This window comes from Cyprinodon variegatus, unplaced genomic scaffold, assembly GCF_000732505.1.
Source record: "Cyprinodon variegatus isolate N-32 unplaced genomic scaffold, C_variegatus-1.0 Scaffold48, whole genome shotgun sequence".
NCBI lineage: Eukaryota > Metazoa > Chordata > Actinopteri > Cyprinodontiformes > Cyprinodontidae > Cyprinodon > Cyprinodon variegatus.
This window is the reverse complement of record NW_015150501.1, coordinates 1,420,423-1,447,911: the sequence shown is the minus strand read 5'-3', so window position 1 is coordinate 1,447,911 and position 27,489 is coordinate 1,420,423. Positions and strand designations below refer to the sequence as shown.

Sequence of the window (27,489 nt, the reverse complement as noted above, 5' to 3'; positions counted from 1 at the left end):
ACAAATAAATCTATGAGCTATTAAATGCAATACTGCCTGCTTCATTCTGTGTGCATTAAAGGAGCTGGAGTGGCACACAGCAAAAACAATCTAAAAATGAGTAAACATTTCTTAAAAAAAGTGTATTTGCACTTAATTTTAGTAGATAAAGTAGATATCTGCCAAAGGAATGAGTATTTGTACCCTTAAAATAAGATAATTCAACATTATCTACTTGAAATAAGAGACTGTTTTTTTTTTTTTCATTTTAAATGTAAATAGTATTATTTTATTGGCTAAGTGACTTACTTACCTGATCAATTCAAGAAGAAAATGCACGTATTTTATGAAAAATCGATATACTTGCTGAGGTGTGGTGGGTGGGGTAAAAGCAGAGCTGACTGGATATTATGGAGTTTTTGTGATTCCCTGAGACAGTAGGGAATAACTCCAGGTTTCCCTGTGCTACAAACACACCTTCTGATCAATTTTGAGCTAAACTGCTTGTAGCCCGAGTCCTGCGCTGAGATCCAATGATCCCACTATAATGGTGAGTAGAAGTGATATGTTCATTCTGTAGCTTTGTATTTCTTAGATCACCTTATTCTGTGATGGAATTTAAGTGAAATCCATAGTTATTGCATATTGAATTTAAAATTATATTAACGGTACTCATCTAAACGTCTGCAGAAAACATGAATGGCTCTCCTCTACTTGGTGCATCTCAGTACCAGTTAGTTTACTGATGGAAGTTTGCTGTACTTCTACAAAGACACATGCAGCGGTTTTAAAATATCTTCTCCAAAAAAAAATTTAAAAAAAGAGACGGTCATCGAAACTAATGGTGCACCACAACATTTTAAAAAGTGACAGCTATGTCTACATGGACATGAACAGAATATTGTGATTGGATTGAGCTTATTCAAAACGAAACTGAATAAAACTTCTGTTTAAGAGGGTTGGTTTATGCTGATCCTTAATCGGATCATTGTCCATCTAGACTTTTGCTGTGATTGTGTCTTTTGGATTGGGGCAAATTAAACTTCCTGTTTATGTATAAGGAGAACGGGGCAGAAGTGCTGAGCAGCACAGAACTTGGAGGAATGTTAATAATCTCCAGCTCTTACCTTCTGTAACGCAGAAACAGTCTGTAGCTTAATTATGGAAAGCAATAAAGCCTTGACAATTTTTTTGTTTTGTTTTTGTTTTGCAAGGAATCACACTTCTGTGGTTCTGTCGCTGTTGTAGAGACATTTGGCAACTTTGTGCATGTTAAATTGCTTCCATTCTGAATAAAGCCTTAACAAATAAAGTATCTAATGAGAGGACCTCTTTTCCTTTTAATGTAAACATTGTTTTTTTAAGTGGCTGGCTAACTACAAGCCCAATGTCTTTTAACTAGTTTATCAGCTTATGACAGCTAATGCTAGATTGAATGTGTGCATATGTTACAGTTTGGCTTCATCATCAAAGCATAAGTTGATTTAATGAACCAAGACATCTGATTGCAATGATGGTTGGTCAGAAATTCAAATATCAGATTTTTTCATTATAGTGTGAGCTGGAGGTTTGATGGCCAGTCATTTCAATATTCTTTTCAGAATAAAAAAAAAAACTTTGTGTTTTGGGTGATTTATTCTTTTGTCATTCTCAGTAAAGTTCCATTTTCTTTCCAGTAAAGTAGATATACACTTTTTTTTCCACTCTGGTTTCTGTAATCAAAAAGTATAGAATATTTCAGTGCTGAGGTCTTTTCTTCCCAACTCTCTAAATTAATCAGCCACGTCAGTCTTACTGTGATTTATAGTTTTAGTTTTTTTGCAGTGAGAAGTTTGTCTGCAACAGTCTCCAGTTACTCCAGGTTGGCTCACATTTCCTGACTCCTCTGATGCTTCCTTCCCTGACACTTTGACTGGCACTTTCATAAAGTGCCTGTGCATTAGCGATCTTGACGGGTCGGGGGTGTATGTGGAGGTGGGGGGGCTGGAGGGTACCGCGAATCTCGGTCTCCGATTACTGACGACTGGTTGGCAGACAGGGAAAGGACATAGGATAGCCTGTTGATAGTGAAGAGAATGAGCCTTATGGATCTGAGAGTGCGAGGAGAATTTCAGAGGTCCAGACAGACGTTTGGTGGAGAGGGAAGGTTTGAAAAAGAAATCAGGTCTAGGTTTGTAGAAAATAAAAAGAAGCTTAAGACGTGCCGACTGACAAACTTTAAAAAGGTGTCTTACTTGGATCAAAGTGCCATTTATGGTCCTCAGATGAGACCAGCACTGCCAGAACGGTGAACACTGTGGCAGGAAGGAGATGTGCTGTTGTGGAGGCCATGACAGCAGATGCACACCTGATTACATGTCCTGAGACGCACAGACGGCCACAGGCGTACCTGTCAGAGAAAAGGAGGAAGTTTAGAGACAGATCTAACAGCTTAAACTGCACCAAATACAGGCAAATCACCAGGCTTTTTAAACTTTCACTTCCACACACACGAACACACGCAGCTCTAGCCCGAGGCGGCTGATCTCACTGGCTCACCATCACCATTAATAACTTAACTCTCTCAATCATATCCTCTCACTCAAAAGTACGTTGTGTGCCTCACAATCAGTCGTTTCTCCACATTTTCAAGCAGAGCAACGGGCCAACCCCCTTAGGAGCGAGCACAAAGCCAAACAACAAAAAGCTGTTTTACACACTAATTTGTTTTTCTCTCTGGCACCACAACACGGTGATACAATAATACTTTCTTGCCCTTAAAAGAGGGTGCAAACTGCTTTATTAATCAGGAAGGAATAAACAAACCATCCTTATTTATTCACAGATGGTTTGTTGGAAACGTCAGCCATCTCTGCAACTTATTTTACAACCTACATCCTCCTAATAGTACGGGGCATTTTTGGAGCACCTGGTAATGGATCTGTGTTTGCATTGAATACCAAACAGATAAAGCAATACGAGAGGAGTACTAAAAATCCCCAACCGATAGATCTGTGGTTCATTCAAGTCCTAAAAGGTACAAACAACAAAGTAAACTCTAAACAAATCATTGCCTTTCATATCGGACTCTTCTCTCGATTTGCCTGAAACCTTTGGTTTCTTATTTTTTCTTTCCCCGTAGACTAAGATACGCATGGCTGCAAAAGAACAAAGAATCACATACTAAAACCTCAAGGCAGAAACAAACTAATTTAGGCACTTTAACTTAGAAAACAAGAAAACAGGAAAAAAAAAGGTCTTAAGAAATTATTCTTAAGACCTTTGAAATGGGTATTGTGAATATCACTGCAGATAATGTATATTTCCAATAACTCATAATTTACTGGATCAGTTATGCATGGAATACAAAAGTGTTTCCAAAAGCAACATTCAACATGTTTTTTCAGTATAAACGGAAGTGGTATTAAATGGGGCGAAATCAGTAGCTACCTGCAGTGCACCATATGACCAATCAAGGAACACTTAGCATTTCCAAAGGAGACATGAGTTCAACCTGGGCAGTGAACAGAGGGAAGCCTTTGAGGCGTTGCAAAAAATATACAGCAAATCATGTATTTTTATGTGAGGTACTCCAATCTAGTGCAGCTTATGGAAGAGCACAGTATAGAATTTTTCACATTAACACTAAAAGTGTATCAGTATTACTTAAACTATTAGTTCAGAGCATTAAAGAAGAAAAATACATCAACTGATCCTCCGTTTGTAAAGGTTTCAATAATGACTTAGAACTAAAACTAATTTATATTTAACGATTCTGTGACATGGTTTGATCTTGGAGGAGACGTTGGTTCTGTTAAACTGATTGTTGATATAACCTAAAAAGCATATATAACAGCACACTGCGGCTTTCATAAAATGATGTTTATAAATTATATTACAAAACTGGAATATTTGTTTCAGTTTTTTCTTACAGCTCAATAAGCCTCCAACTGCAGAATTTGAGTATTTTTTTAAATACATGCACAAGCACAAAGAATCAGGGTAAAAGGGGTAAAGAAAAAACAATAACACTTTTTAAGGTTTAAGTCCCTACACATTAAGAACACTTCAGTTTCAGTTTCTGCAGCTGTCATTCAGCTGTTTAGGCTTGCTGACAGAATGGAAGTTTACTGAACTTTCCCCTGTTTAAATTTTTTTTTTCTAAAGTAACAATGAAATATAAAAAATATTGATAACCAACTACAAACGCCTCATACCTATTAGTCTAAAAAACAGTCAGCTACAACCAGAAAACCATTAAAGCTCAAACCAAATGAAAATAAGGATGCACAGGTCAAGAGTTTTCTGGGGTTTTTTTGTTTTTGTTTTTGTTTTTTTGTTTTTGTTTTAGCAATTCTAACTGGCCTTTGAGAGTTTAATAAAAAGATTTTTCAAAATGAGTGAGATTTTTTTTAAAAGGCTGTCAACATGTTTCAAAACAGGTGCAAACCTCAAAAGGCTATACTTTGTTCACCTTTGCCAGTATCTCAAGGTCTTAACTTCTCACATGATTAATTAACTACAGCATGCCTGGTGGGGAGACACATCTACAAGGGAGGTGGAGAACACCCTGACAAATTAAACTAGCCATCATGTTTTTATAAAAGCAAAAAAAAAAAAAAAACTTAAACTAAAGAAAACACTTTCTTTTTCTAATAGGATAAGGGAGGTAATGTCTAATTTTAAATGAGTAAAGATTAGATATACAATGAAGGGATCAGAATGGAATAATAGTACAACATAGAGGGAAAACTTTGCTTGATGAGCAATCAAACTTCATTGGTTGATAAGAGCACAACAAATGAAAGTTAAGTTAGTAGCTGGTGGGAGGGGGGCTTAAGACTTATTTACATGTTTATATTTGTCTATCTTTTCCTTTCCCGGCTCCGACTTTCATTGTCTTTGTGTCCTTGGGCAAGACAATTCACCTAGATTGTCTACTGATGGTGGTCAGAGGGCCCGGTGGCGCCAGTGTACGGCAGCCCTGCTTCTGTCAGTGAGCCCCAGGGCAGCTGTGGCTACAGTGTAGCTTGCCACCATCAGTGTGTGAGTGTGTGTGTGTGAATGGGTGAATGAATGTAGTGTAAAGCGCTTTGGTCTAGTTACCTGACATAAAAATGGCGCTGTATAAGTACATGCCATTTACCATTTACCATTTATGGTACACATCCTGTAAACGATAAAGTGCAAAATCTGTTTAATATTCATTTTGGAATACCATTGATAGAAATGGCCGTGGCAGATGTAGGGAGCACTATTTTCGGGACAATATAACATGTTATATATCGTTGTAAATACTTTCAGGCCATAACAACAACAGTGGGCTTAATAAAAAAAGGTCCTGTGTTTATTATGTAAGATGTTTTTGTAATAATACTGGTGAGACAACATGTGGGATGGGGGAAAGAAGTCAATTTTGTGATGTCCTCTTTTATGTCTATGATTTGGTGGGATGGGAACTGGAAAATGAAAGATATTAAATCAAGAAAACCAACAAAAAAAAACTTGACAGCCTGGCTTATTTGATGATAAAACAGCATATACTCCAGTGTCAAATGTGTTATAATCAGTGCAACGAGGAAAACATGTCTTCCTATGCTATAGAAATGAAAGGTGTTAATTTCCAATCAGATAGTTGCAAGTCAGAGCCATTGACACTTAAATTGTTATCATATAAGGAGCTACTGTACATATTTAGCGGTTCAAAATGACTTCCAGGGGTGCAAAAAGAGGAAGAAAAAAATGTGATAAGTGGAGGGCTTGGAAGGAGTGACAGCTGAGATGGAGTTAGAGAGAGGCCAGACTTTCCTCCCTGCAGACCCTCTGTGTTAAAGCTTCATCTTTAGTTGGACTCCAACGGGCTGACAACTGACACACAGCTGTAGTGACAGCGGATCTTTGGAGGAGGAGGGGGAAGCAGAGGGACTGTATGGAAACAGGGTGAATAGTAGTCCAAGCAGCAGGGCGGAGATGACATGAGTACATGTGTGAGTGTTTGGGTGGGAGGGGGTATATAGAGGGTGACTTACGAGTTCAGAGTGTATGGTACTGGAGGGGGTGGTTATGTGGGCATAGAGGAGATCTCAGGGATAGGCAGTCTCTGCAGCTGTCCAGAACAGAGACACAACGCAAGCGATACATGCCGCATGTGTTCCAAGAACACTAAAAAGTGGAGCCGCGGAAAGAGGCTGACATCTTCAAGATTTAAATATGTGTCTTGTTAGACTGTACAATCAAAGCAGAGCCTATGATGAGAAGAACCCAAAATCTGAGGCAATAACCATAACAACCAGCACGACATCAACAAGCAATCCCTTCCTCCGTGTGTCATCAGTTTTTCGTCAGCAAGAGAGACAAACTTTTCATCGAGTACACCACTGAGACACAAAGACATCGTAAACACAAGAAAAAAAAAAAACAACCAGGCGTTTCATCTAGCAGGAACAAAAGTGGCCGCAGCCATCTGAGAACATTGTTGCTGGAAAAAGTCAAGTGGTGTTGAACAGCTGTGGTTAGAGCTCAGAGGGATGGAGGAGGACCGGCTGTGTTCTGGAGGAGGCAAAGGCAGCGTGGTGAGTATATGGGCCTGGTACACACTCACATTTTTCCCTCTGCTAATCCAGGAGCGGGACTAATGAATACTTATGAGCAGCTGCTGTTTCTGACCCTGCACTGCAAAATGCTGCAGACGAGAGGGACAATGCCAGGAGTAGAAAAAACACACAGGGGGGACTGCTTCAGATAGGAGCCATTGCATCATTTAAGATGGTCGCTATAATTAGATTCTTCCTATTAAAAGCTGGCAAGACCGACTAGCCATGCTTCGCTTCTGCTCTACACCACCAAAGGTTGGACCTGTTAGCAGTTATTATTCTTTAACGTTTTATTCTTTAAAGTCGGTCCAGATTTCAAAGGTGACCAGAGGGATTTAAGGGCAACTCTGCACGTTTCAGGCATTAAGTGAACATTATGCTTTACATCACAGCTGACTATTTTCTCAAGCACATCATAACTTCTAAGTCATTCTTGGATTTTTTTCCCTCACTCTCTGCCCAGAGAGCCATTAGTTTTAGTTTGTGTCAGTGCCAAATAAAAACCAAGTTTCACTGGCTTGAAATCTGAGAGGTAATTAATCACAATCAATGGTTAATTCATTTCTTCTGTCAGTTACATCACCACAATCCTCGCCCCAACAGCGGCTAAAAATAAAAACATTAGAAAATGTCCCGCTTAAGAATTCCTCACTTGTCCTGCTTTCCTTGTAAAAGTGATTATATTCTTAGGCTTTCTGAAGTGAAATAGATGCAGCTGTGGTGATGGAGATGAAAGAAAATTCATGCTGATAATGCTGCTATAGTTACAAGATATAAAGTCAACTTTGCCAGCTTTTTTCTGCACAAAACATTGTTGGGAAAGTGTGGGTTTAGAAGATGGTCAGAGTTTTCAGTGAAGAGAAATGTTTAAAGAGTGGTAGTTTCATTACACCTTCCATTTTCTCTGGCTATAAGAAGCTCTTGTGTCACCTGTTGCAAGAAACTGCTGGTCAGCTGGCTGAAAGAAAGTCAAAGTGGACTGTTTGGAAAAATCTCGTCACAAGAAACACAGAAAGTTAAGGTTAACTGAAGGAGCATGACCTAACAAATTCTTAATTTTAATGCTGCTTCAAATCAACATTTGTAGGCTTCAAGTGGAACCTCAAGTGCCAAGGCAGACAGCACATCAAATATTAGCTTGTTGGGGTGCTGCTGTGGCGTGGATGTAGAGCATATGACCCGTATACCAGCTGTCACAGGTTTAAGTCCCGGCCTGCTGACCTTTGCAAATGTCTCTCCCCTCTCTTGTATTCCTCTTTCCTGTCTGCAGAGCTTCAAAAATAACAAAATAAAGGCCACTACAGACTAAAAAAAATATTTGCTTGTTACTCTCTTGCCGCTTGTACATATATAGGGAACAGAACTGCAAAAGGCATATTTAGCATACCAAATATATTTACTGAAAAATAAATTTTCAGATGTTCCTTCCATCTGTCAGACTGTTTGTTACAGTCCACCTGCATCAATCACATTTTCTGATCATCAATCAGGATGGGTCTGAAAGCACATCTGTTTTCAAACAAATATCTTCCTGACACAAACAGGAAGAATAAAATAGATGAATATTTTATGATCAAAAAAGAAACTAATATGATGGCCAACTTTACAGCTGGTGTTAAAATAAGATTATTCCTCAGTGAAATATTCTTCTGCTAGTTAATTTAATAACGGCAGATCAAGATGCTGTGTAGTGTTTTACATTTACAGCTTTAAATATAGCTGTAAAAGCCAAGATGGAATTTATTGCAGCTAATTTCCCTGGAGAAAACTGCTGAGCTAAGGTACAATAACAGTCTAATTATTATTAGGTAAAGCAAGCATCTCAGTAGTATTTGTACAAAACTGAGATCAGATATAATCTGAAATATGTAATCATTGCAACAGGGACAAAAGGTCAAAAACAAAAATAATTTATGGCTAAAAATTGGTATCTTTTGCAGCGCTTTTTAAATTGAATGAAAAAAAAAAAAAAAAGAGTGTAGAACCACTAGCGGCATTTTAATCAGATGTATTAAACTGCAAATTTGATCAAACTCAGAACTTTGATACATTAATATTTAGCATATGTTACAGAAATGAATTCATATGTTCAGATACTTTAATTAAGTTCATTAAAAGTAAGTATTTGACTGGTTGAGCCATATCACTAAACTATACAGGGACTTTTCTGTAGTCCATGTCTGTATTGAAAGTCAAATACACCTAAACCATTGCTGTTATAAGGCCAATTAAATCCTGAAAGAAATAACCTTTAAAAATCTACAGTTTATAAAGAGAAAACCTTGCCAATGTTTAAAAATGTGAGCAAATTTCATCACAGAAAAGCCTAGAGGCTTGACCTCTTTTCCCTCTATGTTATCAAAACTGTTTCACAGACAGAAAACAACGTGTGAAGTCTTCAGCTGTGGCCAAACAAAGCAACATGCTGCCAGTTAGTCGTGACTAATGGTCACTGGGGAGGAACGGAGTAGTGAGTTCTTTGTTTTGGATTTCTGCGAGCCTGTGAGGAAATTGGATGTGTGCGCTATTAGTCTTTGACTCGGAGAGGGAGGGAAATTCGAATCAATTGGTTATCTTTCCAACACTTTGAAGGATGGTGCTGCGCCAGCCTTAGAAACAAGGTCATCTGATGGCTTTCTTGAAAACAGACTCACCAGTTTCAGACTCTAAGAATAAGCAAAGTGCCAGTCCCTTAGGGGCTGTGTAGTTTTCTAAATTTTCACTGAAGACCTGAAATTTGTTTGTTTATGCCAGTTTATGCATGGGGGAGCCTTCGTTCAGCTTGAAAAAATATCTAAGTTTACATTGGTTAAATGGTTAAACACTGTTTAGTTTAATTTCTCCAGAGAAACAACAGCCCAGTTTATTTTAAACATCATTAAGGATACTTTTTTTTTTTCTTTTTTAAGAGAATACTGGCAAAATGCTTGTTTCTTTGTCTTAGAAAGACACATTACAATAATTTTTTTTTTTTGACAATTTTAATTTGGACCTATGTGAAAACATAATTACCCATTCATAAATAAGTAATTAACTAAATCCCTAATTTAATTAAATGAACACCTAGAATGGTGCCAAATAGAAGTGTTAATTTTACTGTAGAAATATTTTGATATTTGATATTTACTCCTTGTTATAATGCCAAAATCGAGATCAACAGAAACAGTAGCCTGATGTCAGGCTAAGCAGGCATACAGAAAGGTGCTGCAGGTTTTAGAGGTTTCCCTGCTTCAGCACAGCTCATTCTGATGACTGCATGTCAACAAAAGCCTGTTATGCAGCTATCTATTAAAATAAGCTGTGCTGGAGCAGGGAAACCTCTAAACCCTGAAGAACAGCGGTCCTCCAGGACCAACTCTGGGCATGGCATTGTCAGATCCTATAGCTCTATGATAGAGTTGAGAAATGGCTTCTTCCATAAAATAGCAAAGCAAGGTTGAGCACCAGTCAAGTGTTGTCGTTGATTTAAAGGAAGGAATGAGGCTCAGGAGATACTAGAGGGTTTAAACTTTTCTAATAGAGGTAGGTTAAATGTTTGGTTTGGTTAGCTTTATCATTAGATGACCTAGTGGGAAAGCACAAGTGTGCTACATACTGTCTGCGAGGAGTTTCAGCTAACCTTTAAATAATTGCAACCCAGCTAACCTGTAGATTAAGAAAAAAAAAACTATTTGACAACATGTAGGAGGCCAACTGATCACAAAAGCAAAACATAAAGCCGTGGTCAACCTTTGCCAGGAGTTCCTGATCTACAACAACTACTTCAAGAACCTAATGACAGCTCATCCAGGAGGTTACCAAAAACTCACCGAACACACATAAAGCTCTGTAGGCCTCAACAGCCTGATTTTAAATTGAAGCTGAAAGTCATAAAAAGAACACAAACTTCAGTCACATTATCATAAAAACAAAATTTTTGGAAAGTATACTGATGTCTAAAGACTTGTAATCTGTTGGGATGAAGTGTTTCCCATTTCAGCTGGAGCAAATGTGCGCAATCAAAGGATAGCTATCACATAAGGGTTACAATATTGTAATTTCCCACTACTGTACCCATATTCCACTGCGTATGTCTCCATTTCCGACTGTGGCTCAAATAGAAAAAGCTGGATTCTGTTTGGCTGGGCTGATCTCTAAATGTGTGCACCATTGCTAGTATTTGGTTATTGTTTTGCAGTGTATCAACATGTGTAAAACTGAGTTCTTCCTGCAACAAATCACCTTATTAAATCAATGAAGAGCACACAAATGTGCAGACACACAAGCCGAAATCTGGAGTTTACCCTTGCTAGAAAAGTATTAAAAAGGGGGTTCGAAATTAGCTGTATTTAAAAATTTGAGTTCCAAAAACAATCAAACATGAATTTGAAGACAATTTCAGAAGGACTGTATCTTTAAAATATCAGGTGATGGCTCCTTTAAAGAGGGTGATGAGAGTTAGATAAAGATTTAGAACAACACACAAGTCAAAAGATCAAATTTAACATGATCAGCAAAAAAAGTCTGTATCCAGCCTATGATTAGGGACTACAATGAGGAATCATTATTAAGATTAAATGATGAAACTATTCCTGGAAGGATGCTTGGTAGTGGTTAAAATCAAATAAAGGAATTTAGGTCCAAAAACTGTTGATGTGTGTTGATGTGTTGATCCAGTGTTCACAGGACCAGAACTAAACAAGATGGAGGCAGCATTTCGCTCCTCAGCTAAAAAACAAAACAAAAACCTGAAACATGCAGCAGCTCTTGCTCCATTAAATCAGAATAAAAACGTTACTGTTCAAAACAGCTCACCCCAAAATGTCAATGATTCATCGGTTATGCCTTAGCTTTTCATTTCAATTTTTTATGTGATGGCTAAGTTTTAACTTTTTTAAGCATTTCTTGTTTTTAATGCATCTGCTACTTTTTCCACTGGTGAGACAATGTGTTAATGGTGCAATACTAATACACTTGACCAAAAATACATTCTAAACTGTGGTCATACAGACATTAAAATTCAAACATCTTAACAAAACAATTCCAATGTTTTTAAAATATAAAATTTCAAATTCAAATGCACTTCAGATAAAAACTGTGTGTATAAACCTCAAGTAAAGTCTTTGCACAGATCATATCAATGATAATGTTATTCATTCTCAGACTAATACATGTGGACGCTCTGTTTACATCTATGAAGGTTCCCTCACCTGAACAAGAAAAATGCTCCAAGTGCCTGAAACAGCAGGCATGTAGGACCTCTCACTAATGAGCACAAACACACAAGCAAAAAAAAGAAAAAAAAGAGTTTTAAAAAAAGACACCTGTACTTACATAATACAACATTAAAGCGTTCAACATTCATCTGAATACTAACTCCATCAATCTCATCAAGGTATGCATCATTATTCAAACATTCAAATATTACGGTACAAAGCCTTATGTTTCAACAAATCTGCCTCGTTTCATCATGTTTGGAGGAACATTAAAAAAACAACATTTCAGATACACATGCATCGGCTGCGAGTTTAGAAAGCAAGGGTCTGCAGCTTTAGGGCAAAAAGGATTTTTGAAAGCATGTTGCACATCTAAATAAGGCTTAAATCAGACATCAGAAAGCGAGGAACTGAGGGCATGGCCTTCAAGAAAAGAGACAACCAAAACTAAAATATGGATGTTGGTTTCATGCAATTTTAGGCTCTAGTTATGGTCTGCCTTCGTTTTCAGTTTTCAACTAGCCTCACATTACATGTGAGCAATCTCTTCATATTACACTGGTGGGGATATCTTTTTAAAGTATAATAACTGGTATTAAAATATTTGGGCTGTTAAGCAGTTTGTAAATCATTACAAAAAGTCTTCTCAGAAGAAGAAATGCTACAAGTTTAAAACATAAAAGCTCAAGCAGGTAAATGTCAGACTAGTTTTTATAGCTGGAACATTACAGAAAAAAGCAGAGTTGGGTCTAGACTGTGCTTGCTGGGTCACAATGATCCAGCACTGCGCTGTCAGAAAATGTAATCACAAGGAGAAGAGAGATGAACACAAAAGCTTGGTTTTCTGTGAAAGGAGAGAACAAGAACAAAAAAAGTGACTGGAAACGCTGATACAAGAAAACCAGAAGAAACAAAAAACCCTGAAGGTCTTATTAGTGTTTTAGCTGAGGCATGTGAACCAGTTCAGAATGATCTTTCTGCTCATGCAAATGAGGAGCATTAAAAACAAGAAGGTCAAAGTATCTTGTGGGAAACTTGATTTGACAGTCAGTAGCTTAAACGTTGAGATGTTTCTTGAGGCAAGAAATGTCAAACATGTCGGTACAAGCATCTGATTTGTTCTCAGCTGCTTTTTTCCCCCACATTCAACCATCTGGAATAAGATGAGTTCAGGGTCTATTGAAAGCCTGTTAATGAAAGGCTTGTCTCACCTTTGGTAGAGATGAGGTTATCTGATACCTGTGAATGAACCTTTACTCCGGCTCAATGAGGTTCACTCAGGGTCTGACCTCTTTTGGAGTGTGGGTGTGAAATATAACAGGGGAATTCAGCAGAACTGAGGCAACATTGGTGTGTTAAAATGATATTGTTGGACAGTGTTATCTTTAGAGTTGATGTGTTACATTCAGTGCCCTAGATTCAACTTGCACTCTACCTAACCAATCTGAAAGATTATGGAAAAAAATATGGAATTGAAGGATTTCTGATTTCCAATTTAATGGGTTAAATGTTGGTGTAAATGAATTAGTGCCTCGTCTATTAGTTTATTATTTATTCATTCTTCCATCTCTATATCTATTCAATCTTTTAGCCCATTTAGGTTGATCAAGTGTCAACGGTTTTGATGTTTCTGTCAGTTTAAAAATACACCTATTTGTAAAGAACCATGTTTGTCTCTCCATTCATTGACCAACTAAACAGTCCATACATCCAACTGGTTCCATCCATCCATCCATCTCTGCTAATTAACTATCCATTTTTCCTTATCCATACAGTAGCAGCCATTCAAAATGGCCATTTCCAGTCAAATGCCAGCCGAATGGAATCTTCCCTGGCATCTGGCAACTTCCCTGCAACTCCCATCAAAATCCCCTCCAACTTCCAGCCACAGGCCTTCTCTGGGCGTGAAATTTCTTTTACTCTGACCATTTCACTGAATTACAGGGACTGATCAGGAGATGACGCTTCCCTTTAGATCTTAATGTCCATAAATCATGACAGAAAGAAATTTGTAGAACAAAGATTGGAATTGTAGGGGACCAGCCAAGGACCATCTAAGGGCCCATCAAGGTAAGTGGGGACATTTTGAATAGCTACTACTGTACATCTATGACCCTTCTATCCATTTGTCAATCATTCATCCAACATATCAGGTACATCATTAATTGCTTTTCTGTTGGAGAATATTGAAATAAAGATGATTATTTATTGGTAACCCACATTTTCCAGGGACTTTATTTTCTTTACAACAACACAATGACCCCATCACACTTAGAAACCCTGTGTAAGGAGCCCCACCCTGCTACCATCAGACTCTACAATCCCACTCTGAAATAACCTTGTGCAATAATAACAATTATTACCAATTAACTGTATTTGCACCACAGCAGATTAAACCTCAATGTATATAAGATCACTCTATTGCATATAAGAAACCTTAAATGAGATCATTAACATCCTATCTTATTTTATCTAATGGCTTTTTGGCCGTTTTAGCATGTGAGCAACTTAATATGAACATGCAGAAATTGAGAGCAGTTGCAGTTTATAAAACTGTAGAGTTTCATGCATCCATCCTGCATATTGTCTCTGGCGATCCATCTGTTTGTACATAATCCATCCATCAGCAACCACTCTGTTGATGTATTTATACATACAGCTATCTGTCTGCAATCTGTCCTTTCATGTCCCCCCCCATCCATCTAATGGCTTTTTATTCAAAAAGTTGTCAACATGTCCATCCATCCATCTTTTTGTTTATCATCCATTCAGCCATGTGTCCCTAAACCTATTCCTCACTCTTGTCATCTGTCCATCCATCAAACGGATTTTGCAGGTTTTATATTTAAAACCTGGTTCCTCAGAAATACCCGTCATGAATGCAAAGGTTTTTCCTATTTTTTTATTTTTACTTTAAAATAATAACACAAAAAGGGGTTCTACTGGCAACCTGTCCAGGGTGTACCCCACCTTTTTACCCATAGGCTGCGGGAGATAGGCACTGGCCCCACTGCGACACTGATGGAATAAGTGGGAGAAAACAGATGGATGGATAGATGGATGGATGGACAGATGGATGGATGGACAGATGGATGGACAGATGGATGGAAAGGGGCTCTAAAAATGTGCATGAAGTTCTGGCAGAGAAAACTTGAAGGAACCCTGAAGCTTACTGGGAGCTTTCAGAAAACAAGCGACGGTTAGAGGGGAGGACGGGGTGAAAGCAGAAACGTGACAGCACTATGCTACTTATGCAACATACAGAAGTAAAACAGGCACAGAAGGACAAGTAGAAGATCGTCACAAAGGCAAATTCCCAACGGTATTCCCACTAAAAAAACTAGGAATGACAGAACAAGTGTGAGAAAAATCTGTTAGCCTTGCAGCAGTTTGACAGTTACACATTCAGAGAGCAGCTGAGAGTTGAGCTGAAACTCCTAGTTGGTGAACAAGAAAAGACAAGGATGGAGAGAGAGGAATGACAAGCACAGCGAGATCAAGTCAAACATGAATGAGATCAGTGAGACTTTGCCTTTGAGTCAAAGTGAGAAAAACAGGCAGGCCTAACCCAGCCCTCCAACAGATGTCTTCAGCTCTTTCTAATTACTTCCAAGAAATCTAAGTGTTTCTGACATGTCTTTGAACTGTTTAATGTTTAGCGAAGGCAGGCATATAAATAAATTTCACACACACGAAAAGCAAACAAGGGATTGAAAATGTGGCGACCTGGTTAATAGAAAGTCTGAGCTCTGCTGAAACCCTCGCCACACAAACACCTCTCTGTTAAAAGCCTCAGGCACAGGCTGATACCTCTATCACACTGCCAGCCTTCCTCCTCCCTCTCATCAGAAAAAAAAAGCTAAATTACACAGTGCACAACGGTTTCCTGATGGTAATGTACCCCTTCAAACCTGGAGGAAGGAGGGGAGAGAGATAGACACATCCAGCCCACTCAATGTGGCTGTTGTTGCAGCTCACATTCGTCATTTACAGAGGGGACATATTCAAAAAGAAAAGTAGCCTTTGATGTTTAACACGGTAGTCTAATATATCCCATGAAGGTTTGAAAATTGCCTGCATTGCCAGGAGCCATTACTGTGTATTAGAAGTGTCCTGAACCACAGGAGGTACGTTGTGTGCTGCAAAGTTGGCTGAAAACATAGCTTTTAATGGTGTGAAGGTTTGAAATGAGAAAATAAAGACCACATACTGGTTTGTGACTACATGTTCATAAATTAGGACACTAAAAAGCTTTATTACCTATATTTCATATCAATTTTAGCAATACAAAAGGCTTAAGAAACATAAAGCAATTAAAATAGAAAAAAAGACTTCCAAATTTAAACAAATACAGTTTCTGATGTAGATTAAATTATTAATATCTCCTCAAACTTCAATCAGGTGAACCGATTTACAACACTGTTACTGACAGCCTTGCCTGGTCAAACCTCAGAGGTTTAGGTAATAATGCTCCTGAATGCTGCAGAGAGTGAACACTGTGGGGAGGTCCAGAGAGCTGTTAAAAGCCTTTAGCCTGGCAAACACTGTACGATTCTTTGCCTTTTTGGGACGTTTCTCCAGTCGTGCGAAACTTTCACCCTGATCGTGCGTCGTATAATGTACAGTGGCTAATGAGGGACGATCAGCCTCTCATGACAACCTCCCGATCAGGTATAGTAAGGCTTGAAATTCAGTCGACCTTCGTAAGGTCGTATCAGAGAGTGGGGCCACACAGTGTGAGAACGTGCATAGTGAGCTGTGAACTTTTAAACCCCACAGTTTAGTCGTAGTTTGAGCTGTAGCCGTGTGAAACGATTGAAAATATCGCACAGTTAATGCCCGGCTTTAATAAGAAGAATGTAGGTGCTTGTAGGTATGGGCGTTCAAAAGGAAAAGATACCAACTATAGCATGGAGCTAGAAGAGTCATGGTTGGGGGAGGCTTTACTGACCAGTTCAAAGAATCCACCATGAATGAAAAGTGTGTGTGGGGGGGGAAGCTGAAGCAAAACTGAATGCTACAACATGACAATGACAAAACATACCAGCAAATCTCCCAGTCCTTTGACAACTGTCCTTGGTGGGTTTACTCCTTTTATGGATGGCTTTGGCTCAGCTGGTAGTCATCTTGCATTCAGACGGTTGTGGGTTTAAATTCAGTTCCCGCTTGTCACAAGCCATCATGCCCATGTGTCAGGGTCAGAAACCCAACTATAAGTTGCCTAAACATCTGCACAATAGGATGAATATGTTCATATCAATATGTGTTACTGGAAAATAGTCAATATGACAAAACAAAGCAATGCAGCTTTTATATGTATTGCATTTACCATGAAGATGCTGCCTGATGAGTTAAAACAAAATGAAACTGTGCAAGCATCTTGCAACCAAAAGTGAGGAATGGGTTTAGGGGAGCCTTGATGAGATGGATCAGAGATATCTTGTGGATTGGTTTTAATAATCTCACCAAAGTAACCTCAGTCAGTTTCACCACTGACTAGGGGAGTGGTGTCTGAACATGAGACACAAAGATTTATTAACCGTCTATAGCTGAATAAGTGGCCACTGTTAAGTTTGTTTTCTCAGACATGTCATTGCGCTAAAATGATGCTGCTACCAACTACAGACAGGACCAATAAGCCGACTGTGAGACAGCCACAATCATTTCCAAAGAACTATGACATTTAGAAAAGCAGTAGCACATATTTCCTTGGTTTTCATATGACAACCTGGGACAAAATCCAAAAGTCTCTTGGTGGACTTGGGGGCAGTTTAGCACAGGAACCTGGAAATGTTGGTCATGACAAAGTGTGACACAAGAACATAAACATTTCTAGTTCCATTTTATTTTTATTGCTTACAACTTTTGAAACTTTTGGGACAGTGTTTATTTGTATGGCTAATAGCCTTTATTTATTTTCATTTTTTTTACTAGTGGGCATGTTTTCACTACCAGCCAGAAATCTATTAGTAAACAAAATCCCAAACATCAATTTAAAGTGAAGGCTGGTCGTTAGTTACTTTTCACACCATGATTTTTCACATTATTTCTTCTATTCAAACAGCAGACCTACGGTGAACAGCTCATGACCTAACTTCTGGTCAGTGAATGATAGCCCCATTGGTCTTTTATGAGGTATGCAGGTATAGTTGGGATGAGCTGAAGAAACTGAGCTTTTGAATTATTTTCCTTCAGACCACCATAGGTACGCAAAATGAAAGGAAATTGGTCTACATTTTATGAGTGACTATTTAGTTTTATCATCAAAGAGCAATAGGATCCTTGTAACACCTTATGGGTAACTGCCTTCACTCTAAATGTCGCACTCTATTTTTTAAGTAAAAGTTTTTTTATTCTATTTTAAGCAACATAAAAAAAAGTAATTAGATGAGGTTGGAGAGTCAAGTTTAACTCATTTTAAATGCCTGAATTGAATTTAAAAAGTAGTTCTCGTTAAATGTGAACTGACACAACACTTGCTCCTTCCATCTTTTATAGAGGTCAATCTTTTTCCAACAGAAACAACCTCAGCGTCTAACAACTTGCTGAAATGTGTGAAGGGAGCAGGTTTCAAGGCTGGTTTCAGCTGGATGCCTTCTCTCGTCAGATCATTAACTGAACATCATACATTTTAAGAGAGGGGCAAGTAAAATTCTTTTGTTGCTCCAGAGCAAGGCAAATAACCTCAAATGATTTCCCAAGGGTCACAGTTTGTTTAAAATGAAAAAAATATATATTTTAAAAAATGTAAGGAAAAGGGGAGTCTGAAGAACTTGTGTCAGACATTTCAAGTCCACTTCTCCTTTAGGCTGCCTAAGCTGTTACAAGCAAACAAGGCTGAATCCCCTGCTGAGGTGTCAGCTGCAGGGTTGCATTGTGTGTAAGGCAGGTTCTGGGTGCTGACATGGGAAAAAAGGGGATAGTAACTGTACATCAAAGCCTCACAGTGCTGTAGGAGTGAATCGCCTCACAGTTATTTTTCATGAAGTCATAAAACATTTATTACAGATGAGAAATTATAAATTGGGGAGCTGATACCTTTCTGCTCCTTGATTTCTGTGCTTACTGGTGTTACTGAAGCTCACAAAAACAAAAGAACTTCTTTAGACCGAATGATGTTATCTATTGTTACTACTCATCCTAACACGGATGGCATTGTGGGAAAGCACACAGAAAGAAGGTCTGTGGTTAAAATCTCGGCCGGAGTTGTTTCCAAGTCGATTTTTCTATGTTCTCCGGATGTACACTTGGGTTTTCTCCAGGTACTCTGGTTTCCTCCCACAGTCAAAAACATGAATGTTAGATTAATTTGATATTCTGATCGCAGGAGTTTATGTGTGCTCCCATGTCTGGCTTTCTCATTGAATCTCTCCAAGTGATCATAGTAAAGGTAATTTATTATTTCATGACTCTTCAATCAATAAGCTGTAACCAGAACTCAGATGGACTCTGTTTTTTTTTTAACTTCCAAGTTTAGTCCTTGAATTGTCCTGGTCTGTTTTTCTATTTTTGATTTTGCACCACCTATAACATTGAGGTGATGCAGATGGACAATGTAAAGGTAATTTTCACTTTGCTTTCTGCATCCTATTGAGATCACTGTCTCTTGAGTCAAACAAGGTGGTAGTTGGATCATTATGTGGGAATACTTTCTGTTAAAGCACATATATACGGAGCATTTCTGATTATTTTTTAGACTGCTCAGAATCTCTGCCCAGAAAAGAGTTTATCATTAAGGATAACCTGAGGAATGCTGCCTGTGAAACATTTACAGTTATGGCACTGGGAATACTCTGGTTCTGCTACTTTAAAACCAGGTACCAGTATGAATTCAGGAGAAAGAATGACTGATATAAAGTCTAGGATTTTAACCTAAAAGTTACTCTATAGAACCAAAACAAAAAGCAACTCTCGATTTAACTTTTTTTTACAAATTGCACCATGTTGAGATACCTTTAAATTTTATGTATCTCTTTGGAATCATATGTTATAAACCAACACAAACCACCTCAAGAAATTAAAAGGAGAAGGATAAACAATTCTCAAGACTTGTTAAGCATCAAAAAAGTAAGGATTTCATTTGTATTTACGTCTGAGTAAACATCTTTAGAAACATGTTTCCCTGTTATCACAGCTGCAAGGGTTTTAGGTTTTGTGTCGAAAAGCTTTCCACATCTACAGAATGAAACTAGGGATTTTTTTCTAAACAGCAGGATAAGTCAGAGAGGATGGAAAGAATCTCTTATGAGCAATTTTAAAGTTTTGCCACAGATTGTGATTTATTTTCCACTTTACACACATTGCTATTGGCCCGTCCACCAGTTTAAATAGAGGGTCATGTCTTTGTAGATTTGCACATTGTGTTTTTTGTTTTGTTGTTGTTTTCTTCAGATGATAGACTAAACTGTGTGCAGGAGAATTTAACACAGCTATAAACCTTTCCACAATCTATCTTCTGTGTTTCTTGGTTTTCATGAAGCTCATTGTTCACTCAAGTTCTCCCAGAAACCTCTGAAGTCTTCACAAACCAGCCTGATTCATAGCTCACTCTACTGTATCACCAATTAGTTGATCTCTGAAGGCAAATTGATTGCACCACACTCTTCTAGGGGTGTGAAAGTAAAGAGGATAGAATACTAACACCAATTACATTATTTTTATTTCTATCTGTAAAGCATTTTGAAAGCAGAGTCTAATTTTTACTTTATTTCACAATATAAGCCACTTAAATGTTTATCAGTTGTTGAAAATCCAAATTAAATACATAGAAGTTTAGATTTCTTAATGTAACAAAAAGACAGAAAAAAAGAAATAGTCATAAACTCCTTTACTAGAGAGTGAACTGTATCTAAAGACTGTAGGAACTGGTATTGGGAATAAATGCAGGGAAGGTGTGTGGGGCCAACTTTAGACAAAAAGAAAATTTATTTTTCATCATATCATATCCTTGAAAAGCACTCACTGATGAACAAAATCAGACACAGAACAAGGTCAGGAGAGAGGAGACTGGAGACATGATGCATGAGCAGAAGAGGAGGAATTGTAAAACATTGTATGCTGCTTTCAGGAGGATGGAAGGAGAGCATGTGAAGGAAGGAGAATCTGTTCAGCTCCATCCTCTGAGGGAAAACCTGCAGCTCAAGCCCCATATAAAAAATAACACCTTTCCAGATCCCTGATCTGATGTAATTCAGGCAGAGAGTGATAGGAGGATGTAGCATTAATCTGAAACATGGTACGTCTGGAGAACTGAAAACTCCCCGATCCCTGAAACTCAGGTAAACCACAAATCTTGTCTAAAGTCTCATCACTAATTAATTTACTTGTCTGGCTGTTTGTTTGAGCCGGACATGCATGACACCCTGCTCTCTGCAAAGGTAATTGAAGAGTCTAGGCTTAAAGGGGAAATTTGTTTAGAGAAGCATGGTGGTCAGCTAAGTTGTGTCTTCAATTAGTTTTTTTTCCCCCCATTAAATAGTTGACTGAAGAGAGAGAGAGAAACGAGTAGCTGTGCTGTTTCTGTGGTCTTGAATGGATTCTTCCACCGGCCTTTTTGCTCAGCCTGTCGGGAGCCAATTATGAGCAAACTCAGCCTTTCTGATTAATACATGATTGCTGCGAAAGAAGAGACACACAGAAAACTGGTCTTATGGATTGAAAACACCCATTATCATCACCGTGCTCGTTCATGTGATTTACTAGGCACATTGGACTGTTAGCCATAAAGATCAGGCAACTGTGCAAAACATGAGGCTCAATTATCGCACAGGACCCACACAATGACTCAACTGACACAAATTCAAAGTTGCTTCAGGCTCTCTGTTCACCTGCTGAAAGTCTATCCACAGCACTCAACAAACAGAGACAACTCACTAAGTGAGACAAACAATGATTAACCAGACTGAAACCTTGCATCCATTTTCCTTTACGATTATCCCAAGTGGGGTCACGAGGGGTGCTGGTGCCTATCTCCAGCTGTCTACGGGCGAGAGGCGGGGTACGCCCTGGACTTTTCACCAGTCCATCACAGGGCAACACAGAGACAAACAGGACAAACAACCATTCACGCACACACTCACACCTAAGGAGAATTTAGAGAAACCAATCAACCTGGGAAGTCGGAGTATCTAGAGAGAACCCACACATGCAAACTCAATGCAGAAAGACCCCGGGCTGGGAATTGAAACCCGGAACCTTCTTGCTGCAAGGAACCATTGTTACTCACTGCGCCACTGAGCAGCCCAGTCTAAAACCAAGGGCAGCAAAACAATAACTCTGATCTTATTCAAATGCATCGCTGTGCCATTAAAAGCCACAATAATTTAAGCATGTGAGGGCCACACTACATTGAGGCACACAAGGGATTCTTAATTTTTTGGCTTTCAAACCCATTTGTACAGGTCTTTTCAGAAATTATATTAATGGGACAAAAACCCTGCATGTGGATACAAAGACAACCAATATATTAGATCATATATTGAGTGATGCTGCTGTGCTCTTGTTCCAAAAAGGTTAAAAATAAACACACTGGACTTTGTTTCCAAGTTTAAAAACGTTTTGGTTCCCATCCAGGAAGCTTTTTCAATTCCTTTTCAAATGCTGTGCTCTTGCTTATTTAACTAAAATAAATAAATGTACACTCAACCCAGAGTAAAGGTTTAAAACAATTATTTTGTGGGTACCTACTGTAACACACCAATTGCTGCTCTCCTCTTGTCAGCTGGATGAAGGAAGCCTCTATTCTTTCTCTTCATATAGAGAAAGAAAATATTTACTGTTTTTTGAACATTTCTGATCATTAGTTTTGAAAAATCCTAAAGGACCATCACTCATAGTATGGTAACACTGTTTTAAAACTGCAGTCTATAAGCTTCAAGGAACATCTGTGCTAAACAGTTGACTGCAGGCTCTACCCAAGGCCAAAAGACTGCCTAATTAATCAGTTTCTATCAACACCAGAGCACTAAACATATAATATTTACAGCTATGCGCAACTTTGCATGAAAGCTATCACTAAACTTAGTGAGTTAGCATCTAGATGCTTATTTCATATCTCTATGTAATTATATGCCAGCTTAATGCCATATTTACAGCATTACAGAAAATGTGAAAAAAAACAAATCAATATAATTCGGTTTGATAGATTAATCAATACTAAACACTCAGGACTTTGATGTTAATTGATAAAGAAACTAAATTAAAAAGTCTTAATTCAAAACTACCGGTAACTCGTTGTTTTGCACTGCTGAAACATAAAAAATTAGGGCTTAAACTTTTGCTTATTTTGCCAATCGATTAATCTGTCGATAGTCGATTAAAAATTGGATAGCAAAAGGTTTGTTAAAGAAGATCTTTTTTTTTTTTTTACAGAATTTAAACCAGGTTAAACTACAACTTTTCCACTTGAAGACTTTTGGATAGGGAATCTTGGTATAATTACTGCTCTAAGTGGGGTGCTCTGTCAGTTAAAGGCATATTTAGAGTCTCTATACTCCAATTAACAACTAATTAGTAACTAAATTAGATGACATGCATTTCAATAATCAATTAATCACAATTAATCTAATTAAATGTTTTCACCCTAAAATTAGTATGATGTATTTATAAACTGAAAAGTTAAAAACTGACACGGCTGTGTCTTTTTGTCTGATGTTGAATAGGCATACAAGTCTTAAATTATCACAAGGAGCCCTGTAGAGGATTGGTAATCAATATAATAAGCAAATCTAACAGATCACATCATTATACACATAATAACCAACAAGGTATATTATCGTAATGGCAAAAAAAATAATTATTGCTCTACTACTTTAAGTAAAAGCACTTACACCGTGTTTTTTTATTCTTTACCCTTTACTAAATCCAGTTTTTCTTAGTTTAACTCAGCCATTTGTATAAGAAAATATTTCCTAAGATTCCTCTTGCCATGTCTTCACGTCTCTTAAACCAACAAAGGAGCCAGCAGCCACTCCCAAAATGCAGGCCATACTTCTCCACAAATCATACCATTGCAATAAATGTCATTTTGTCCTAAGATTGCCAACACAAAGACAAATCAATATCAAACTGCCCTTCAGTTCATGCACATGGATGTCTACTTACACAGCCAGCCTGTCCAGCTATTTGAAATATTCCGAGACTCCTCAGGCCGCACAGCTGATAAAAAAGCAGCTTCGCAGGGCCAACTGCTCTCTTGGGACGCTGTGGAAGAATTAACGGCCAGATGCCCATTAGACGGTGATCCAGCAGACATGTGCTGGCTGGGAGGAACTGTGCATCACACTTCGACTTCCCTTTCACTTTTATGCCTCAGCCGTTGCTCCAGGGGTGAAGAAGGAGGGACGGGGGTGGGGGGTGGCACTTTATAGCCTCTATCTACTTGTAAGAAGCGAAGGCACCCCTCCTCCTCCTCCTCCTCCTCCTCCTTCCAAACAATTTAACAATGCAACACCTACTCAGGTGTACCTACTCAGTGACCCCTAGCCAACATATTGACATGCTCAATGTGTTTTTGTGCTAGAAAAAGGTTGACCACCCACTGAACTGATTGTTTAAGCATATCCATCTGGCTACCTTCATTTCACTTTAGAACAGGCTGGCAACACAAAAGAACTTGCAAAACCACCCACTTTTTGACCTTGCCCTCCAAGTCAGAGCTGTAGAGTTTTTTTAACACAACCTAGTTAATTATTTATACAGTTCAGCTTCCAGAGTGAGCAATCATTTTACTGATGCTCCTCTTTTCCCAGTGATTCAAACTGCAATGAAATATCTTTTGCATCAATGCTGCACTTTTTCTGCAGCCCGGCTTTGTTTTGGCTCCAGTGATCAGTCAGCTCCTCCTTTAATGCTGAAACAGAAGGAATTCAGAGCTGATGGTCTTACAGAAGGTCACCTGTGCTACTATTGTAATGATGACTGCCTATTTGTGTTTGTGTGAAAGGGCTTCCAGCTGACTGAAAAAATATAACCTAACTGCTTTTGGCATCTACTTAATCATATTTAGTATCTTTAACACTATTGTTTCATGTTATCATGGTGGGACCTGAAAAAAATGGTGTTAAGAAACTAAATAGATTAAGTAGATGCCAAAAACAGTTTCATTATGTTTTTGAGTGTCACTTATATTGAGTCTTTTCTACAAAAATGTTACAGCGTTTAAACGTTTCACATAATTCAAAGAGGATATCCAACAAAATCCAGTCAAAAAAAATTTGTTAAAAGTCAAATGTTTCTAATAGATCCGAGCAAGACGAAATAAAGAAATCAAATGGAGAAAAAAAAGAGAAACGTATTGAAAATGTCAACTATTAGTCACCTCACCACAAAAATGTGACTTTAGGGTAGACTGGCAGGAAGAAAACGATTATACCCAAAATACCACCTGCGCCAGAAAACTAAATGTGCAAATTTTTATATGCTCATCACCAAACAAGGTAGTGGCAGCATCATGCCTCTTGGATACTTCTTTTGTTTGTTTGTTTATTTGCATGCTGAACAAAATAGACAACAATCCTACAAGAAATTCCAATTAAGGAGACAACAAAAAACGTGAAAACTGAGAGGAGGTACATTTTCCAGCCAACCAAGACATCCGAGATCCTGAACAAACGCCCAGAGCTGCACATGATGGTTCACATTAAAGCTTTATCCCCTGTTTAGACCTGTTCACTTAAAGTTCACATAGAAATTATAACTGTGCCCCAGGTTGTAATACGTAAAAAGGTCAACACCATGATGCGCACAATCAGGTTATTTCTCCAAAGCAGGCGGTTGATGCCCAATTTGTCCTCCATACACACGCGCGTTTGGGGCGCATTGCTGAGAGCTGATCCGCGCTGCTACAAGCCTGCAGTCTGTGTCCAGATCACACCGAGACTCACAGACGCCAAGACAAGACAGACACACAGACAAACACAGCAGGCTGGAAATACCCGCTGAAATATTATTACAGACGCTTATTACGGAGTAAACGCGCTCGGAGAGGAAAGGCGCAGTAGCTTTACGCGAATCTGTCCAGTGGACTACTTACCTTGGGGGGGAAAAAGAAAGAAAAAAGGGGAGAGGAGTTCCGTAAGACTGGTCCAAACTTAGAAGATAAACTGTTTTTTTTTTAAAAAGCCTTGAACAACACCAGTCCACCAGAATGATTAAGAATAATCCAGGAGATTCCGGAGAGTGCAGTTCAGCCAAAACTCAGGTTACAGAAAAGCGCTCTGGCTGTAAACTCCCATTTCACTTGTCATTTAAAAATACATACCTCTCTAAGACTTTTCACCAACTAATGGATTTCATATCTAAGCTACAGATAAGGAGCGCACAGCAGAAGACATCCGCTCTCCAGTCTGTCTCTAAATGTGAGCCCCGGACGCACCGCCTGCTCTCCAGGCTCAGCAGCCGCGCCAGCAGGCGCCGCCAGGTGCTCATTTACATGACTGCACCGGCTGCGTCCAATCACAGCTGCGAGCAAGGTGTCTGATTGAATATTTCAGGAAGCTGCTCCGCCAATCAGAGCCTTCCTGGGGAGGGATTTACCAACTGATTAACAGCGAGGAAATGCACATCACACAGGACAGGGAAACACTACTAACATCTATGAGCAATTCAGAGAACATTTAGCTTTGTGTGCTTGACTGATGGTGTGTGTGTGAAAAGAGCTGTAAATGGAGAAAAATGTTCCAGTCTTGCTGACCATTGCCTTGCAATGGTCATTAGTTTGGCTTTATTGATTTCTTTTAGACCATTGAACACTAAATTAGATAGAATATGTGTGTTTGCTAAATAAGTAATAATTTTACATATGTAGCTATTTATGTAGATCTGTGTACATGCATCATAAGGTGTAATGGAATTACCATGTTACACAACCAGACGCAGCCTTAAACTTGTATTAAGTTAATTTGCTAAAATTACTAATTAATTAATTTGATAACTTTAGCTGTGCAGTTTTGTCTCAATTTGGTTTATTTATATAGCATCAATTCACAACATGTCATCTTAAGACACTTTAGAGACAATACAATCAAATAATAGTGTTAGGACTGGGTAAAAAGTTTCTGAGAAAACCCAGCTGATTGCATCGATTCATCAACTTTGGCAGGATTCGCCTCTCCTGGTTAACAATATGTCAACAGACAACATTCATGTGGCTACAGTGGACATTTGCTTGCATTGTATTGTTGACTCTGACCGTCCCTCACAGCCTCAGCATGCATACAGAGACCGATAAGAGAAAAAAAACAAAACATTTTAATAGGAATAAACCTCCAACAGAATCAGGCTCAGTGTGAACAACCTTCTGCATAGGCCAAATGGGAGTCCTTCAAAGTCAATGTTTCAATGCAATCAACTGTTTTTTCTTACATAGAAAACTTGAAACCTATCTGACATTATGACCTGGTTCAATTGTCTCTGTAAAGTGCCTTGATATGACATGTGTTGTTAATTGGTACTATATAAATAAAATTAATTGAATAAAGTAAACGGAAATGGCCTTAGTGCTGATAGTTGTCGTACTCCAGAAGTAACTCTGAAGCATGAAGAAGATACACTATTATTATCAAGAAATTAATTAATTAATTAATCTGTCAGACCAATAAGATTTAAATCAGTCTATTGCTGTTTTCTACAGAAATTTAGAGCCTTTCTAAAATGATATTGTGTTCAACTGTATCAAATGCAGCACTGATATCTAACAGGAGAAGTACAGGTCTTTATCTGAGGCCATGAGAATATCATTAGTG

At 38.4% G+C, this 27,489-nt stretch overlaps 1 protein-coding gene across 6 annotated transcripts in view; it reads right to left on the bottom strand.

Moving 5' to 3' along the window:
- The window catches only part of ddr1 (discoidin domain receptor tyrosine kinase 1), a 73,619-nt gene extending 47,491 nt beyond the window's left edge, over positions 1 to 26,128 (bottom strand). For 4 of the 6 annotated variants that reach the window (XM_015370750.1, XM_015370753.1, XM_015370755.1 and 1 more), the window contains exons 1-2: positions 25,779 to 26,102; positions 2,214 to 2,368 (exon numbers count right to left, since the gene is read on the bottom strand). In XM_015370750.1, coding sequence (XP_015226236.1) covers positions 2,214 to 2,310 — 97 coding nt within the window. In that variant the 5' untranslated portion in view covers positions 2,311 to 2,368; positions 25,779 to 26,102. Of the gene's footprint in view, positions 1 to 2,213; positions 2,369 to 23,848; positions 24,012 to 25,778 lie in introns of those variants that run through there. The other 2 variants (XM_015370752.1, XM_015370751.1) reach the window with 2 other exon arrangements.
- Between the last annotated feature and the right edge of the window lie 1,361 nt (positions 26,129 to 27,489).